We start from the raw sequence: 20,006 nt of genomic DNA on the forward strand, positions 1-20,006 counted from the left end.
AACATATATTTGGGTCTTTTTTTTTCAAATCACTCTGCCCATCTTTGTTGTTTAATTGGTGTATTCAGTTCATTAACATATAATTATTGATATGCTAGGGAGTAAATCTGCTTTTGTTTGTTTTTCTGTTTACTCTCTCTGATTTTTGTCTGTTTTCTTTTTTCTGCTTTCTATGAGTTAACTGAATATTTTTTAGAACTCCATTTTGAGTTATCTATAGTGTTTTTGAGTTTATATCTTTATATAGCTTTTTAGTAGTTGTTTTATGTATTACATTATATATACATTACTTAACATGGTTTACTGGTGTTGTCATCTTGTTCAAGTGAAGTATTGAAACCTTACTTCCCTTTATCCTTCCCTGTTTATAATGTAATTGTCTTAATACATTTAGAACCACATCAGACAATGTTATAAACTTTGCTTCAACCATCAAACACAAGTCAGAGAACTCAAGAGAAGGAAAGCTAGCTGTATATGCACACATGTTTGTTTACACATATATTTGTGCCCTTTCATCTTTCCTGATGTTCTAAGACTTCTTCTTTTATCATTCCCTTTCTATTTGGAGAACTTCTTTTAGCCATTCTTTTAGGGTAGGTCTGCTGATGACAAATTCTCCTAGTTTCCCTTCATCTGAGAATATCCAAATTTCCCCTTCACTCCTAAAGGATATTTTATTTTCACTGGGTATAAGTTTCTGGGTTAACAGTTCTTTTATTTCAAAATCTGAGAAAAACTGTGCCACTCCCCTATAGCTTCCATGGTTTCTGATAAGAACTCTGCTGTCATTCAATTGTTTTCCCCCTTTAGGTAAGGTGTCATTTTTCTTTAGTTGTTTCAAATTTTTTCTTTTTATTTAGTTTTCATAAGTTTAATTATATATGTTTTAAATGGATTTCTTCATGTTTATTCTGTTTGGGGTTCACTTGCTTCTTGAATCCATATGGATTTCTTACCAAACTTGGGAAGTTTCTGGATATTTTCCATCAAGTGCTTTCTCAGCTACATCCTCCTTCTCATCTTCTTCTGGGACTTCAATGACACAATGTTAGATCTTTTGTTATAATCCCACAGGTCCCATCAATTTTTTCAGTCTATTTTCTCTGTTGTACAAATCAAGTACTTTGTATTATCCTTTTTTTTCCCCCCTTTTAGTTATTTATATTTTTCAGTTCTAGAATTTCCATTTGGTTCTTTCTTGTAGTTTCTATGTTCTGGCAAGGTTCCCCATCTGTATATTCGTTGAGGCCATATTTTCCTTGAATTTCTTATCCATATTTTCATTTTATTATTTAGACACATTAATAACAGCTACTTTGAACTGTGACAACTAAATCCAATATCTGAGCCCACTAGAGTCAGTTTCTATTGAGTGTCTTTTCCCTTGAGTATAAATTACTGTTTATAATTTCATATTTTTATAATTATAATAGGGCTATAATTTCCTATTTATTTGCATGTCTCGTAATTTTGGTTGAAAACTGGATATTGTGAATAATATGTTGTAGAAACACAGAAACTACAAGAAGGAACCAAATGGAAATTTTCATTCTGTTATGTTCTGAAGATTTGTTGTTGGTGTTGTTATGAAGGAATTTTGGGATGGGGGGGGCCTCAAAATGCAAATTTCATATTTCCTATGTTGTGCATACAACAGTTGACATATCTACTTAGTTCTTTCGGCTTCTAGCAGCTGCTTTTTTAGCCTAGCCTCAGAGCATCTCACCTGCATTTACATAGGTTAGTCACTGGCCAAAGACTTGGACAGATTTTGGGGGTTCATCTCCTCTATAGTTCTTTTGCTTCTGGGATTTTCCTTTTAAATTTCCAGCTGCTCTCCACTGCCAAACCCTGTCTTCTGACACTTCAGCTGCCACCCAAGCTGGACATGAATTGAGGAATGTATTCAGGCAAAAAAAGCAGCAAATTTGCACATCTTACTCCAGTGCATTTCTGTCATTTGACGATAGGCTCCACGCTGGATTCTGCCAGCTATTTTTGCTAGGTCCCCTTGAGTCTCCCCTTTGCATGTGTAATTTAGTAGTCATCCAAAGATTTGGGTTGAGTTTGTCCAAATTTTGGTTTCACCCCTTATACCACTCTCTCTTCCAGGATTTCTGCTCTTAAATTTCCAGCATTTTTACCAGCCTTGAACTCTGTCCTCTGCTGTTTTGAGTAAGGCTGTGGTTTTCTGCGTTTGGAACTGGGGGATAGGGTGGGGCTGGAAAATGGGGTGGGGAAGGAAAACCTTCAGACAGAAAGACCACAAAAATCACAATTCTTACCCACTGCAGCTAAAGTCTTTCATGGGTAAATTCTCCTGTGCTTTCTGCCTGCTTTTGTTCACTTTCCAGGGCCTTCAAATATTGGTTTTTGTGTGTATTTTGCTCAGATTTTATAGTTGTTAATTGTGGCATAACTGGCCTGACAAATTAACTTGAAATCTGGAACCAAGACTCATATATACACTGTATACATTTAAGAGAACATTTATAAGAAAATCCTTCCCCCATTTTTTTTTGGTCACAAGGATTTGGATAATCTAAATATCTTTAGAGGAATGGCTATGTTAAATGTTCTAAACAAATACATGTTGGAACACTAAACAGATGTCAGATGCAAGTATGTACTAGATCCCAGGGATACAGTATTAAATAAAACAGATAAGTCCCTGCTCTCTTGGAATTTACATTCTAGTGTGGGGAAATACACAATAACTACATAAACAAATAAATATGTAATTTAAAAGGTGGTGATTAGTCCCCTGAAGAAACACTAAGCATGGTAAGGCAGTAGAAAGTATTGGCTTAAAAAAAAAAGTTAAAAAAAAAAAGTATTGGCTAGAGAGAGAGATTATCTGATAGACTGACATTTGAACAGAGACCCAAATATAGTGTGGAAGTAGGCCATAAAGATAACTGTGAAAATATATTCCAGGTAGATTTAATAGTACAATGGCCCTGAGGCAGGGGCATGCCTAGAATATTCAATAAATAGCAAAGTGGACAGTATGGCTGAAAAGGTGTGCATGAAGGGGGCGAGTGTTAGAGAGATAATTGGAATCCAGATAATACAAGGGGCTTTTCGGTTATAGTAAAGAACTGTGGACTATATTATGAATGAGATGGGAAGCCATTAGAGCATTTGAAAAAGAGGTTAAAGTGAGTTATAGGTACATATAGCAACACGAAGAGAACAAAAAGCACTGTGTTGAGTGGGAAAAGGAAGATTTATAGGAAGATATCACTTATGTTCACTCATGAGTACAGATTAAAAAGTCCTATACAAAGTATTAAACTGATTTCATCAATATATAAAAAAGATATAATCAACTAAGCTGATTTTATTCCAAAAACTCAAGGTTGATTTCACATATGGAAATAAATCTTTTACTTGCTACACTGACAGAATTTTTAAAAACATATGATCATCTCAATTCAGAAGCAGCATTTGACAAAATTCAAAATCCAATTCATGGGGGCTTCCCTGGTGGTGCAGTGGTTGAGAATCTGCCTGCCAATGCAGGGGACACGGGTTCGAGCCCTGGTCTGGGAAGATCCCACATGCCGCGGAGCAACTAGGCCCGTGAGCCACAATTACTGAGCCTGCGCGTCTGGAGCCTGTGCTCCGCAACAAGAGAGGCCACGATAGTGAGAGGCCTGCGCACCGCGATGAAGAGGGGCCCCGCTTGCCGCAACTAGAGAAAGCCCTCGCACAGAAACGAAGAGCCAACACAGCCAAAAATAAATAAATAAATAAATAAATAAATAAATAAAATCCAATTCATGATACAAGTAATAGCAAGTAGAGCACATTACTGATCTGACAACCATTAATCAGAATCTCACTTCAAATATCACGCTCAGTGACGAAATACTGAAAGCTTTTCCTTCAAGTCTGATAATGATTCACACTTCCACCAACATCACTTTTCTTGAACACAGTGATGGATCTCCTGGCCAGTGGAGTATAGCATGGATAAGAATAAATGAATTAGAAAGGATAAAATAAACTGATACAATGTTCAGAGATGATATGAGTATAATATATGTAGAAAATAAAAGAATACAGATAAATTATTACAGTTAGTAAGTGAGGTTATTTAGCAAGGGTGCTGCTCCATGGTCAACACACAAAAATTGGTGATACTTCTATATACAAGCAAGCAGAAAATGAAATTTCTAAAGATCCCGTTTGCAAGATGTTTAAAAAAGAAACAGTAAATGCCTAGGAATAAATCTAACAAAAGATGTGCAAGAAGAACTTTGCACATAAATCTGTAAACGTTATTGACAGCAATTAATGAAATGGAGCACACAGACCACAGATTTGGAAGCCTCAGTATTACAAATGTATCAAATCGCACCAAACTGATCCAGCATAAGAAAATCCCATCAGGGTGTTCGGGGAACTTGACAATCATGGAAATGCAAAGGTCCAACAACAGTCCTTCTGGAGATGAAAAACGTGTGGGACTTGCTGTACCACATACTAAGACTTATTAGAAAGCTACTGTAGTTAAAACAGTGAGGTACTGCTGTGAAGACAGACGTACAGACCAAGGAATGGATTAGGGTGCCCAGAAACAAACTCGCACTTATATAGAAAAATATGGAAAGGTAGAGAGCAACAGGAAAATTTTTTTTTCAATTGACAGTTTTGTATTAATTGGATATCTAGATGGAAATAAAATTAAACTTGGCTCCTATTCTAACCACACGGAAAAATCAGTTGCACATGGGTTGTAGAACTATGAAAAGCAAAATACTAACACGTCCAGAAGATAATTTAGTAAGATATCTTCATCATTTTGCGGTAGGAATGATTCTTTAAATAGGCACACACAGCATTAACCATGAACAATCGATAGACCAGGCTACATTAAACTTCTGTTCATCAATAAACACCCATTAAGAGAGTGAAAAAGCAAACCACAGAATGGGAGAAGATACATGCGGTACATATAACCAAAAGGGATTATATATGTATGTATATATATATATATATATATCTACAACAATCAACAAAGAAAAGACAATCCATTAGAAAAAATGGGCAAGAGACTTCAACAGGCACTTGATAGAAGAGGATTTTCAAACAGCCAGTAAGACCCATGAAAAGGTCAATCCCATTAGTAATCAGGGAAATGAAAAGTTAAACCAAAGGGCATAACATAACACATATACTGGAACTGGGGGACAATGCCACAAGATAGCAAAGATATGGAATAAAGTGAATTCTCACGTGGATTGTGTGAACACTCATTTCCCTGGTGAAGGGAGTATAAATTGAAAAATTTGTAAACAGCCTGGCATTAACTATTAAAGTTGAGGATATACATACTTTATGACCAGTTTTCTCCTAGTTATATTCCCAAAGGAAGCATGTGCACACGCACAAGAGGCACTTGCAAGATTGTTCACAGCAGCATTGTTTGTAGGAACCACAAACTAATCATTAGGCAGTTCACATTCTGTTTCTCTTCCTTCTGGGTACACGGTAGGCTTGTACGGGAGGTATATATGGCAATGAGACTTGTTTTGGCCAATTAAACGGGGCAAAAAGGACATGTGTTGCTTCCAGGGTGAAGCTTTTGGTGCCAGGGTGTGATCTGTCTTGTTCCCTTTTCTCGCCTAGTGATTATGGACGCATGTATTGCAATGGAGTTTCATTAGCTTGAGTACCTTAGTGACTAGGAACAGAGTCCCTGCCAACCTACAGCAATAATAAAAAATTATCTTTTGTGGGGTTAAGCCATTAATATTTTGGGTTTTTATTTCCTGTAGCATGATCCAGCCCATTCCGATTGATACATAACTCAAATGTACATCAACAGTTGAATCAATCAATAAACTGTGGTTTCTTCACAGAATGGGATATATTTCTACAGAAATAAAAATGAATGAAATTCAGCTGCACTCAACACATGGATGAATCCCATAAATCCAATGTTGAGTGGAAGAAGCCAGACACATGGAAATATATACAATTTAGGTATGGATGCTCAACTGGTAAGACTATAAAGAAAAGCAAGGAAATCAATGTCATGAAAGTGAGGATGGTGGTAACTTTGCGAAGTCAAGAGAAGAAAGTTGGGAGGTGACATAAAAGAGGCTTCTGGGTGTTGACAGCCTTCTGTTTCTTAGTCTAGGTGGCGTGTACACAGGTACTGGCCTTGTGATAAACCATTAGGCTTAACATTTTTGTTTACTTTTCTGTATGGGTGTGTGTTTTGTTTACTTTTCTGATGTGTTCAATTAAAAGGGATTTAAAAAAAAGATTACTAGTCGCTGTAACAACAAACCAAGGGTATAATGGCTCAAAAAGATAGAGATTTATTTTTCACTCATGTGAAATCTAAAACAGATGTTCCTAATTGGTGGGTGGCTCTCCTCTAAGTGATGTTCAAGCTCCTTCCACCTTTTGGCTCCATCATCTTCAATGTGTAGCTTTCAAGGTCATATGCTCAAAGGCCAAAGTGGAAATAACATGTGGGACTGTGCATAGGAAAATTTAAGGACCCAAGTCAGAGAAGTAGCACACCTTAGTTCCACTACCATCCAATTGGCTAGATTCAATCACATGGCCCCACTTAAGAATAAGGGAAGCCGGGAAAGAGTACAGCTAATTTCCCAGGAAGAAGAAAATGGGTGCGAGGAACAGCTGGCAAGTCTCTGCCACAGCATGCATATACCAAAACCACCATCTATTTTGCCAAAGATACACAGGTGTCCAGGGGCACATGACAAACACACTGTGGGGTACAAGAGGGGCAGAAGTATGAATCAGGAACAAAGTAAACAAACAAAATAACAAAGAACAGGAGAGGGACCTTTCTGAGCCAGTCCTAATATAGTGCCATGAACATAGAGGAGGATTAACTCAATTTTCAGCATCAATCTATGTACCAACAACAGTGAGAGAAAAGTCAAGTAGCAATGGTGACAGCAGTGCCATCCTAACCAGACTGACTAAAGTTGACCTTAGATTTTGCAGCTGTTCATCCTCCCGTGGCTCCTGTCTGTTCTCTAAGCCTCACTCCCTGGACTTTCCATTAGTTCTCTGAGTAACTTATTGACACCCTTCCAATAATTTTTCTTCTTAACCATCTTATTAAAGCCAAATTTGTACAGAGCAGATTTATTTTACCTACTGAACTTCCAGAATACGCTGAACTTTCGCCCCTACAGCAGGCACCCTATTTTGTCCCTGGCTTCAGCGGGACGCTGCTGTAGAAACCCAGCACCTACACCTGCCTCCAGCAATCACAGCCAAGCGGCAGGAAGATGACCCTTACCTCCCAAATCTCAAATGAGCGCATCTAGTCGGGGGCACTTATTTTGTACTCAGAACCCTAGCTGCAAGGATTTTAATTTCTCCAGATGGCAAAGAATTTGAGGCAACCAGGCCAATATATAAGTTTACTACGGTGGATGCATATTATGAAGTACTTCACAGCTGACAGAAGCAACAATCTAGATGTATGAGCAGCTACATGGAATATACTGGCTATTTACCTATTTTCTTTTGGCTCCTACACTCTCCATATCTCCCTCTGCAACACACCTCCCTCTCAGCCCCCATGTACACACACTCTGGAGTTGTGTTGTTGCAGCTGTGATTCTGCAAAGTGTATTTCCCAGAATCCACTGGCAGGTGGTTCCATTAGGTTTTGCCAAAGGGATGCCATAGAGGGAAACTGAAAATGAAACACGGGGGGAGAGTCTTCATTCCGGTTTTCCAGTTGCTGTCACAGTATTTCAGCTGCAGACAGTTGTCTCTGGCTACTAGCTTCTTTTGCACTCAGCAGCTTTGCTACACTTCTGAGACACCAGCAGCAGATCAGCTCCCCGCTTGGCAGTCAGAGAACAGTCAGACCTTGCTCCCTCACCCTCAAGGCCATTTCCTTCCTCAGAAGTCCAAGCACCAGGTATGTGGAGGGAGCCTCCCCCACAAAGATCTGAGTACTGACCAGTCAAAAGTGGCCCCTTTTCTGAGCTCCTAGTTTCTGGTAATCATTTCCCGTCTTCCCTTTTGTTTTCCCAGGCCTTAGGACATTATCTGATTTCTCCAGTTCTTAATTTTTAATTACATCAAGCATCTTTTGTCTCAGCCTCTATCACTTGTAGTCAATTCTCTGCATTAAATGCCCTCTAACTGAAACACTTAGTATGGTTTCTATTTTCCTGAGTGGGCCCTGATTGATAACATAGATGGATATTAAAAACACAGTTGAGTGATGGAAAAAAAGAAGACAAGATTTGTTGACAATACTCTATAAATAAAGCACATGCACGAGAACAATTCACATTTTACAAGAATACTTGCACAAGTAAGAAGATGTTAAATAAGGGTGCTAGATATACCTACATAGAATTTACTCTAAGGTAATAAAGGTGATCCAGGGCCCACCAACCTTCCTACTGTACATGAAGTTAGAAATGCAAGCTTCATTGATGGGAATTTTTAGGAATAGAGAGAACTTCTCCCTGAAAGGTAAAGAAGCAGTGCTGTTCCCTCCATCCTAAATCAAGCGAGGAGGGCTCCAACAGAACCACCTATTGTCATTTCATGTTCCCATGAGAGGGAGAGACCTTATATTCATTCAGCACTACATTCTCTAGCAAGACACTTGCTATACTCAGAAACTTATAGACCCAGCTCCATATGGCCACTGGGGTGGAGCCTGGGGCAGAGGCTTCTTGGGAGAAAGTAACCTGAATCACTTGTGAGGGTTTGGAGCGAGAGAGAGAGATATGGAGAGCTCAGAGTCAGGCTAGCTGGGACAGGGCAAGGGGAGGGGAGTCAGCTGCTGGCTGGGCTGCACTTCTGCTGTTTGGCAGGACCAACATGCATGAGTTTCCTGGGAGCTCCCGGAAAGGTAACCACTCTTAAGGTATTTGTTGGGACCTCTCCCAGGAGGGCTGCCCACCAGGGTGAGGGACTTTAGCACGAGGACGCTGTGCATACACGGTCAGTGTCAGGGGCTGAGGAGCCGAGGGGGAGTGTGGGCTGAGTATCATAAGGAGGGAACCAAAACCAGTTAGCACGCAAGTCCCCGTGGCGGGACTCCAAAGAACCCCAATACCTCACACACTGAGCCAACATTTAAATGCCTGTCTTTGTAGAACACCCTGATGAAGCTAAACTAAATCAAAGTTTAGCCTTTTTGCCTCTAATATGCCTTCCCCCATCCCAATCCTAGAAATGGCAGAGGAGGTAAAGAATGAGTGAAAGAAACAGACCATAAAGGTTTCTCCACCCCACTAAGCTGGAGGGAGAACAGCTTTGAATTGGATGAATTGCTGACAGGCCACTGAGATGTGGGAAGGGGCGGGGGAGACAAATATATTTAAAACAGTAATATTTCAGATTGGTCTCAGCCATGTTATAGGGAATAATAGAACATATTTATACCAGAGTACTAACAATGTAGGACCCTTGAAGTAAGGCCAAAAAGATAGGGGCTGTGGCTACCTGTGAGACTCCTGAGAAGGGTAACGGTAAGTAGGGTGTCTCTACTTAATCAAAACACATCATCTTGGGCTTCCCTTGTGGCGCAGTGGTTAAGAATCTGCCTGCCAATGCAGGGGACACGGGTTCGAGCCCTGGTCTGGGAGGATCCCACATGCCGCGGAGCAGCTGGGCCCGTGAGCCACAGTTACTGAGCCTGCGCGTCTGGAGCCTGTGCTCCGCAACGGGAGAGGCCGTGACAGTGAAAGGCCCGCGCACCGCAATGAAGAGTGGCCCCTGCTCACCGCAACTGGAGAAAGCCCTCGCACAGAAACGAAGACCCAACACAGCCAAAAATAAATATAAATAAATAAATAAATTTATTTTAAAGAAAAACACATCATCTTGTGACCATGAGGATCAAGAGAATCACACAGACCTAACTGCTAACATCCTTGAATTCTTGAACCAATGCCAACAACCATCAACCATCAGGTTTCTAGTTTTACAAGAAGAAAAATCTAATTTGTTTAAGATATTCTTTAGGGGGATTTCCTTTTTTTTTTGGTCACAATCAAAATGTAACTGATAAACTGATAAAATCAGTATCTCAACTTCCTCATGTGAGCATTTTTTTCCCCAGTTAGGAGTCCAATTCATAGGACTGGGGGAAGTGTTGACTGGCATCTGGTAAGCTAATTAAATGTCTGAAGCACCCTGAAGGAAACAAAAAGGGTTTTGTGATCAAGATAAGGTGGACAGCATGGCCAGAGAAGATATATTAGCCAGGGCATATCATGCTAAACATTAACGCAACAGAGGTTACTCCTTGTTCAAAGAAATGTGGATATTCTTGGTCAAGCAATTCTCTAAGCAGGGACTTAAATATCCAGATTCCTTCTATGCTCTGACTCCATCTTCAGAACACGTGCTTCAAGGTCACCCTGGAAGGCAGAGGAGGGGGTGGAGAATATGGAGAAGGCTCGTCCAATCTTTAACTGTCTTGGTCTGGTACTGAAACGTCACTTCTACTCACTTTCCACTGGGGAGGACTATGCACACAGCCCCACCCTGATGCAAGGAGCTGGGAAATGTAATTTAACTGTGTGTCTAGGAAAAGGACATTTTGGTGAGCATCTAGCCCGTTTTTTCCACCGAAGAAATGGTGATGCTGGTGTGAAGATCTGGAAGATGACAACGAACTCACCAGGGAAAAGTATCCTGAGAAGATGGAGTGGCAAATGTAACGACCCAGAAGTAGAAATGGCTTGGAACACTTGAGGAATGGAAAGAAAGCCTGTGTGGCTGCAGTTTCGTGTGGAAGCAGTGGGTTAAGGTGCAGTTGGAGAGGGCGGCCTGGGCAAGATCACATAGGGCCTGGGAAGGAGTTTGCCTTTTGTTCTCAGAGCACTGTGAATCCATTGAAGGATTTTCAGCAGAGAAGTGACATATCTGACTTACATTTTAAAAAGCTCACTTGGCTGAGTGGAAAATGAATTGCTCTGGGGACAGGAGTGGAAGCAACTGGACCAGTAAGGTGGTTACTGCAGTAGTCGAATGTCCTAGAACCAGGTGGCCAGCCTGAGAAGTCAACAGGGATGGAGGGGCTTCCCTGGTGGCGCAGTGGTTGAGAATATGCCTGCCAATGCAGGGGACACGGGTTCGAGCCCTGGTCTGGGAAGATCCCAATGCCGCGGAGCAGCTAGGCCCGTGAGCCACAGTTGCTGAGCCTGCGCGTCTGGAGCCTGTGCTCCGCAACAAGAGAGGCCGCGATAGTGAGAGGCCCGCGCACTGCGATGAAGAGTAGCCCCCACTTGCCGCAACTGGAGAAAGCCCTCGCACAGAAACGAACACCCAACACAGCCATAAATAAATAAATAAACCCAAAGTTTAAAAAAAAAAAAAAGCTAATGTTTAAAAAAAACAAAAAAACAAAAAAAACAGGGATGGAGGACGACGTAATTAGAGGTCTCTGTGAGAATCTGTAAAGGGCTTCGTGCAATTACATAAGTGGTTGAGTGACTGGAGCCAAGCTGTGTCTCTGCCAAGACCGCGTTGCTTCTTTGGGAACTGTGCTCCCTTAGAACAGTGTTAACAGGAACAAAAGCTGGAGCACCACGATGACTGCAGGGGCAATAAGCCTCTAAAAGGGATGCTGAGGAAGCATGAGCACAGGCTGCTATCCAAACCCAACTTTATTCTTGTCTCTCACCACCCTCCAACCCTTTTTCATTTAGAGAAAAGCTGCAGCAAGCCTGTGGCTTTTCAGCTCATTCTTAGTTCATAGATGTCTTAGAATCAGTTTAAGATGCAAAACCAATCTCAAATGATTGCAATGGGGCTTCCCTGGTGGCACAGTGGTTGAGAATCTGCCTGCCAATGCAGGGGACACGGGTTCGAGCCCTGGTCTGGGAAGATCCCACATGCCGCGGAGCAACTAGGCCCGTGAGCCACAGCTACTGAGCCTGCGCGTCTGGAGCCTGTGCTCCGCAACAAGAGAGGCCGCGAGAGTGAGAGGCCCGCGCACCGCGATGAAGAGTGGCCCCCGCTCGCCACAACTAGAGAAAGCCCTTGCACAGAAACGAAGACCCAACACAGCCAAAAATAAATTAATTAATTAATTAAAAAAAAATGATTGCAATGTCGAATCCTACGTTACAATAAATAATCTGCACCTATTGTAGCTTTAACTATTTTCGCCTCCCAGCTCTGTCCCACTTAAGTCAAGGAGCCTGCACTGGGGAAGGGAGGAACAATCTGGATGCTCTCTGCTCTTCTCACCTCCTCTCCACCTAAGAGCTGCTGACTGCTCTGGGCCCAACTGCAGAGAAGGAAGGGGATAAAACAGTTCTTGCTTGACTGGATGTTTCTGTGCCCCATGAGCCTGCTACATATTTAAAGGGAGCATCATGCTGTCCCTTTTCTGCAGTCCCCTTTACCTTGGTGGAGGCAGCTTTACTCTGGGTGGTCTCCTGAGCCTCCCTCCTCAGCCCACATGGCACACTCCTAGCTTCTTTGTGCTGAGGTCTCCTTGCCTCTTCAAATGGTCCTACCGGACAGGACTCAAGACCAGCTGACGCTTCCCTCTCCTGCAAGGTGCAAAGGATACACTCATGCATGGCTTACCACAGCAAATTCTGGGAACACAGGCCAATGCAAAAGCAGCAGCACTCCCCTGGCTCCACCCCTGAAACAGTTAATGAATCTCTGTTTGCCCTCCGCATTTCCAGGGCAGGAGTCAGATTCCAGGTTCACCATTTCTTGGCTTTAGGAATAAATACCTCAAGCTTCCCAAATGCTCCCAGTGGAATCTCCAATTACACTCTTTTCCCACTCCTGTTTACCTCTTACTATGACTGCACTCCTTCATTCTGTTCTCCAATTGTTCCTTAAACTGATCTCATTGTTCCTTAAACAGCTGGCATGCTGTTATTTCTTAAAGAAATATATATTGTTCTCTCTTCAGTCTAGGCTCTCAACATTAGACACTGAAGCCCAGGCATGGACTTGAAGAACAGCTTGTCCTGAAGCTGATGATGGAGCAGGGAGGACCCAGACGTAGGAAAGTCCTGCTTTCAGAATTGATAGAAATGCAGATAAGAGGCTTGGCTGAGTTAGGGGGAGCCGGGGGCCTGAGTCAGACCCAGAAAGATGTTTATATAGGTGGCTGGAGCCAGAACAGGCAAAGAAAGAATCCAAATTTTAAGTAAGGGAGGAAAGCAAAAGAGGGAGGAAGGCAGACCCCAGCTGTCCTGCTGAGCATAATAATAAGGCAGGGAAAATTAATCAAGATCTAGGAATATAAATAACACTTGGGAAACAGAGATGTGGAACTATAAAAAGGTGATGTGTGTCCTACAGTGAGACAGATGCCCTGTTACTCCAAAACATCCCTTAGACTTTATGGCTTGCCTCCCTGTTATCCCAGGTGATTCCTGTCCCATGGAGCTGCCACAACAGTTGTCTCTCCAACAATCCCCAGTGAATCCCGACAAGCTGGAGAGGACTGTCAGGGTATTTTGTCTTGGCTGCCTGGCAGCCAGCTCCACTCACCAGCCTCACATCACCCCCAAGATCCAAGATGGAAGTCTCTCTAGTAGGCTGTGTGAACCCTCTGTCCCTTTGAAATTCATGCTATCCCGCCTCTCCTACTCTTTGTAGATCTCCTGGATCTGCCCCCTTCTTCAAGAGGTTGGCACCTGTTCCATGCTTATGTCTACCATCATACTGGAGAATTTCAAAGTCCACGCAGAACCTCTCTCAATACCTGAGGCCTCCATGCATTAACTAATCTCCTGGCAACCTCCCTTGCACACCTCTCAGGCACTCACCCCTATAACTACACTCTAAACTTGGCCATTGCCTGGAGCTGCTCTGCTTCCAGTATGAATTATTCAGGCATTCCAGTTTCTGACCACAGTCTCCCATCCTTCCAGGTTACTTGTTCAGTTACCCCCAGTGCAACAACCTACTCCTGTCTTTACTCCACTCACCTGTTCTACCAAATTCCATGGTCCAGCATAGCAATCACTTACTTACGAACGGTCTGAAATTCCTTTGCTCGTTTATTTCAATTGCATGGCAAGTTTCCAACTCCGGATGATCCCTCAGTACTCACTTTTCCCACAGCTACACCTAGATTCCTGAGTAGGTAGAGATAACCACAGCATTGGGCTGATTGGGCTCTCTATAAATTCATGAATAATACCACTATAAATTCAAACCCCAGGCCCTCAACATTATGCAGCAATCCTCTCCCCGCTGCGATCTGACCTCTCTCTCATCTTAATAGACCTTTCAACAGCATCTGACAGCCAGAAACCTCCCCACTCCTTCCACATTAAGAAATCCATTCTCCTGGTTTTACTCCTCCATCTCTGGCCCCACCTTCTCTTCTTGTCCCCTTTATTGGTTCATTTTCCTTTACTCATCCATTAAGTGCTCCTGAGAGTTCTATTCCAAGCCATTTTCTCTTCTCATTATCTTACTTTGGATATCTTATCTATTCCTATGACTTGAATTACCTCCTCTGGCTGCTGAGTTTCTGTCCCACTTCCAAATGAACATCTAGGTACCAAAAACCCAACCTTTTGAATGGCATCACCAGCCCAACCAGTTGCTCAAGCCAGAAGCCCAAGACTTGCTTCAGATTCCTTTCTCTCACCAAGCCGCAATGTCCCACCGGTTCTACTCACTGAAGCTCTCCCAACCGCCTCCGCCTATTCCACCGTCACTAGTCCACAGTGCCCTCATCATGTGCCCGAACCTGGGTTCCTGCAACACCCCTGCTTCTCATCGGTCCCACTCAACTGGACCCTGTCATCCTTATCACCTCCTTAGATGGATCTCAAGTGACCAGCTCGGGAATACAAAGATAAATATGAGTTGAGAAGACTGCAGCCTAATGCACAAAGCAATTGCCACACAGTACTTAAGTGCTGAAATTGCACTCTTCACGTAGCACTTTGAGAGTGCGGATGAAGAGGTTAGTTCTGCTTTGGGAGTAACGGAGTAGGAAACAACTAGGCTGTTTGGAAGGATGAGTAAGACTCTGCCAATCAGATGAGTATTCAGCAGAGAGAAGCACATGCAAAGGTACTGAGCAGTATCTGCTGGATGGTTCATAGCCCAGCCTCCAAACATGCCCTCTGGCCTACACAGCCTGCCTCAAAACACCCACCTTACTGGAGGCACCCAACTGCCTCAGAGCCCCGGAACCTGTGTCCCAGTGGTCACTCTCAGTTCTTGTTCTTTGAAATAGGTAGAACAGGCTATATCTTTATACCTGGGCCCATGGCAGATGCCTTCTGGAAGAGGCCAAGGACCTATCATCTCAGTTCATCTTCTCCCAGCACTAGCCTTCCCTGTCCATAGCTTTCCTAGGACATGCTGATTTGGGCCCACTACAAGGCAGAAACAACAGACAGACCCTTCTGCCAATGAACAGCCCAATCTCCACCCCAAATAGCATCAATCAGTTGTGATTTATGAAGAGACCCAGCTCCTGCACCACCCCCCTCCAAGAACAGCTCACAATCTGTCAAGAATCTCTAAAAATCCTATAAAATAAGCCTGTTGAAAGGCCTATCTTGAGCTCTCCCAGTCTTCCTCAGTCAACAAATCCATTCTTTACTCTTCAACCCCTAACCCTGCCTGGAGAAGGTCTTTAGAAAACAGTAACGCTTACAACACACATCAGCCACAGCTAGTTTATTGTGCACCTCCTGTGCACCCAGCCCTAGCTACAGATTTCCTCATTAACCCACACCACACAACAATCCCATGAGACAAGAATCCTACCATTTTCCAAATGAGTAATATGACATTCAAAGATTAAAAGACTCTCAGCAATCAGTGGCAGGCCTACCTGATTCCAAAATCTGTGCCCTCAGCCAGACACACACCAGGGCCCTATGGGACAATAGATACTAGGAGTAGTTTGGGCCATACAGCTCCCAAGATGGAGATGAGGATCAGGGGCAAGAAGCACTCAGTACAGGGACAATCAAACCATCCTGACCTAGAAGCCCAGACTGATGTGCTCAGCCAGGATGTTGGCAGGCTACCAGCTGCCCCAGAGCCAAGAAGCAATGCCTGCCCCAGGCCTTCAAGGCCTGGGCAGACCAAAGCTGCAGAAGCTATGGGTAAGCAGAAGGAGCTGGTGCTCAAACAGGAAAAGCAGAATAGAGGAGAGTGGAGATGCTAGGACAGAAAGCCCATGTGGCTCCTGAGAGATGGAAAGAGGAGCCAAACCCAGAGATGCCTTGAATTCCAAACCATGTCGTTTCCATGACACTGAGGGGATCCATAATTCCCAGATACTCCTGCATTCTCACAATAAACTCCTTATTCTTTAGCTAGCCCAAATGACTTTATGCTTCCTGGAACCAAGAAGCCTTCATTAGAGCAGGGCTGAGCCAGGGGTTTCATTACATTTTGTTCTTGGGATGGAGTAAGGGTGGTACCAGGCCTCGGGTCACAGCCTGGCTGGATACAGTCTTCAGAGTACTGAGCCTGGAGTTCAAGACTTGCCTCCCCTTTCAAGGGGGGTCCAGAGGTCACCTGCGCTTGTAGAGACAAGGCTGGAGCTTCAGGCCTGAGAGTTGAGCCTTGGGCCCGACCCGAGGAGGCCCAGTCTTTTGAAAGTCAAACAAGAAGAAGTGGCTGTTGGTCAGGTCCTACGGACATAAAAGACCCAGTGAGCTCTAAATCCTCACCCCAGCTCCTCAAACCACCTCCGTCCACATCCCGTCCCTGCTCAGAAAGCTTCCCAGGGCTCTCCCACGAGTCATGCCTTCAAGGAACAAACGTCTGTGTCTGATTATGACCTCCTTCCTGAACACCACTATTACCCTGAAGGGCCACACATGTGACAAAAATACGGACAGACTTCTTGGGGCCCTCACCTTGGAGATGACCTTGAAGCCCAGTTTGGTGACAGCCCCCAGAAAGGTCCGAACATCTTCAAAGCGGCTGCTGACCTCAGCCACTTTCAGGAGACCCCTGCAAAGGATGGAAAGTTCTGGATAAATGCACAGACACATGCATGTGCACATATACATGCATCTGTTTCCTGGGGACTCCTACCCTGGCTTCAGCACTCGATTTGCCTCCTCTAGGAAGTCTCTGATGTTGGTTCCCATCAGTGAAAGGCAGAACACAGCCACATCTACAGATTCATCCTCCAGAGGCACCTGTGCAGAGTGAGAGTATTGTATGAAGCACACATTATGGGGAGGAGAAAGCCAGCACTGAGTGCTAGGGGTGGACACAAGGATGCCAGGCAGAGACGGCATGTTAGAGATTAGCACATGGAGTTTGGGCCTAGGGCACAAGCCAGATATGTGGAAGGAGTGGGGTTTACCTGGGCCATGTCACACACAGTGACCCGGGGGTCCAGAGAGGCCAAGTCGAAGCAGTGCACAGGGTTCCGGATACTTGAAGCCAGGCGGCAGTCCCCACAGCCAAAGTCAGCCACCACCAGGGATGCAGGCCTGGAAGTGGAAGGGAGGAATAGCTCACTGGTCTGGTCTGAGCCCGTGACTGACACACCTCGCTTCTCACAATGCCCAACTCCCACTCACCGTTGGTGAAGATCCCTGGCAATGCGGTCCACTGGCTGCAGTGGCCACTTCTTAACTTGGCTCTGGAAGCCACGGTGGTAGAGGAGAAAGGCCTCAGGGTCTTCCTGGAAGAGGCGCTGTGCAGCACTGCTGGGCCCTGAGTACAGCTGTTCATTGAGGTAGCGGAACCGGGCACCATCCAGCCGCTGGGCCATGCGGGCTCGCAGAGCCTCCGCCCGGGCTCCATGGCTGTCTGGACTGGGGGCAGGAGGCACCTCTGTCTCCTCTGCGGCGGCTGTGACTGAGGCCTGCTCTGGTGGCTGAGGAAGCCGAAACTTGTTCTTCTGTCTACGCTTGTTCTTCTGCCGGTTCCGCCACTGCTTGCGACTCAAGGTATGCGGAGGATTAGAGCAAGGGATCTCAGGGCTTGGCTTGGTGAAGTCATTTGCAGCACTAGAATTCCAAGCTTTGGAACCTGCAGGGAGTGAGATGGGAAGGCATATTTGGGGCAATATCCCCTGAATTCAGAGGCTTAGCAAGAGACTAAACCTGAGACAGAGGCTGTGGCCCAGACGAAAGTACTTCTTATTCCCTAACCCCAAACCTAGTGGTGGCAGATAACCTCTGTCATATGTAGGATCAGCTGATCCCCCCTCCCTGTCCCACATGCACTAATACCAGTTTGATCAACATTGTCCAGGGGCTGGGCAGGATTTGAAGGGTCCTGTTTCTGGCATTTCCTCTTTCTCTTCTCTTCTTCAGCAAAGTCATTGCCAAGAAGAGCCCCTTTGTGGCACTTCTTCCTTTCCACTTCCTCTTCCTTGGAGTCACTGCTAGGTGGGCCCTGTTTTTGACGTTTCTTCTTCCTTTTCTTTTCTACTTCAGGAGAAGTGCTGGCAAACAAGACCTTTTTTGGGCGTTTCTTCTTTCTTTCCACCACCTCCTCCTCGTCCTCCTCGTCACTGCCAGGCAGACTGGGGGGCTGCTGGGGAAGAGATGCTGCCTCCAGGGCCCGTAATGTGGCCAAGAGCTGGCGGCGCTTGGAGCCCTGGGGGAAAACAAGGGATGAGAGCAGGAGCGAAGAGAATGGATGGGGTCTGGAGAATAAGAAAGGAGAGATGGGGACCTCATTCAGACGCTGGTTAGAGGCATCTCTGGATTATTCCCAATCAACTTAACTCGTCATGAAGACTGCCAGACCCTGAAGAACTTTCAAGTCGCCATCCCAAGGAGGGCAGATAAATCATCCACCCCACTTTCTTCATTGTGCAGATGAGGCAATGGGGTTCCCCAGAGAAATGCGATAAGGTCACAAGCTACAAGATCAAGGCCAGGGACCAGGAGTTCCAACCCTCAATCTCAGGCTTCTACCTCTAACTAATACCTTTTTATAAAAGTTAGGAAGGTTTCTGAAAACAAGAGTAACAGGATCACACGTGCGTGTATTAAAGGTGCCTCCTTTAATAGTTGTAGTGCAGAGAACAAACTGAAAAGGACAAGCTGTAGACAGAGGCCAGTGGCACGGACTACAGCAATGGGTTGAGGGGTTGAAGAGGAGGGAATAAAGCAGACAGATTCCATGTTGGAGGCTGACCGAAGGATAGAAAGAGCCTGAGCAAGTGCAGCAGCCCTCACATCGGCAAAAGCTTAAAGGAGAAGGTCTGCTGTCTGGGAGGCCATTCTAGGTTGAAGTCCTACTGGGCGGTCCTAAGCCAGGCACTTGTCTTGGAGTTCCCCTCAGCACCACCTCCCTTTGAAAAGTAGTACTGACAACCCTTCATCGTCGTTCACTCTTGCTCTCTCCTATCTCCACACAGCACCCAATGACCTTTTCAAAATTCAAATCTGAAAAAATCATTCCTCTGCTAAAACACTCCACTGGCTTCTATCTTTACTGTATGCAAAGCTTCTAATCTAGCTCTCCAATTTCTACGGCACCCCCTCTCACTCTCTCCGTTCCAACTACACAGATTATTTCTGTGTAGGTGTGTGACCCTAGCAGAACATGCTCTCTCACACCACGGTCTCTACACGTGCTTTTCCTTCCAAGAAACCCTCTTTGCTTCACTAACTTCTACTCACCAAGTCTCTCTCAGTTCCAACGTCACTTTCTTTTGGAAGTTCCGGGATTTTCGGGCGGCCGCAGGCTCCCGCCTCCCCCTAATACACATGCGGCGCGCCCCAGCTCTGGGATCCAGCGGGGTCCGTTCCGACTGCCCCTGCGGGTCCACTCACCTTGATTTGCGAGTCGGCCGTGGTCCGAGGCCGTAAGGCTACAGACCCGAGGTCCGCGACTACTGGGGCCTCCTCGGCCCACTCCGGCTCCTCGAACATGGGGCTGGCGAGAGCGAGGTCGCGCGGTCCACCAGCCTCTCCACGTGCCCAGCTCGTCTCCAGGAATCAAATCGCTCAGAGCCTCCAGAACAGGGCCGGAAACCAAAGAGTGAAAGCTAAGGCGGCTAGAGCAGCCGGCGCAGCGCCGGAAAC

At 44.9% G+C, this 20,006-nt stretch overlaps 1 protein-coding gene and 1 long non-coding RNA gene across 7 annotated transcripts in view; one reads left to right on the forward strand and one right to left on the reverse strand.

Annotated features, from left to right (window-relative positions):
- RRP8 (ribosomal RNA processing 8) overlaps positions 1–20,002 on the reverse strand; it is a 54,276-nt gene extending 34,274 nt beyond the window's left edge. For 2 of the 6 annotated variants that reach the window (XM_082476349.1, XM_082476350.1), the window contains exons 1-7: positions 19,755–20,002; positions 18,198–18,567; positions 17,541–17,994; positions 17,321–17,450; positions 17,044–17,150; positions 16,863–16,959; positions 12,396–12,545 (exon numbers count right to left, since the gene is read on the reverse strand). In XM_082476349.1, coding sequence (XP_082332475.1) covers positions 12,396–12,545; positions 16,863–16,959; positions 17,044–17,150; positions 17,321–17,450; positions 17,541–17,994; positions 18,198–18,567; positions 19,755–19,853 — 1,407 coding nt within the window. In that variant the 5' untranslated portion in view covers positions 19,854–20,002. Of the gene's footprint in view, positions 1–845; positions 1,036–11,767; positions 12,546–13,070; positions 16,635–16,862; positions 16,960–17,043; positions 17,151–17,320; positions 17,451–17,540; positions 17,995–18,197; positions 18,568–19,754 lie in introns of those variants that run through there. The other 4 variants (XR_014267893.1, XM_082476351.1, XM_082476347.1 and 1 more) reach the window with 4 other exon arrangements.
- Positions 1,033–11,362, forward strand: LOC309667693. The gene is made up of 2 exons (XR_014267902.1): positions 1,033–9,565; positions 9,875–11,362. It is a non-coding gene; the product is annotated as an uncharacterized lncRNA (long non-coding RNA).
- Positions 20,003–20,006: the final 4 nt, after the last annotated feature.

Source organism: Balaenoptera physalus (assembly GCF_965194825.1).
Source record: "Balaenoptera physalus genome assembly, chromosome: 10".
NCBI classification, from domain to species: Eukaryota; Metazoa; Chordata; class Mammalia; order Artiodactyla; family Balaenopteridae; genus Balaenoptera; species Balaenoptera physalus.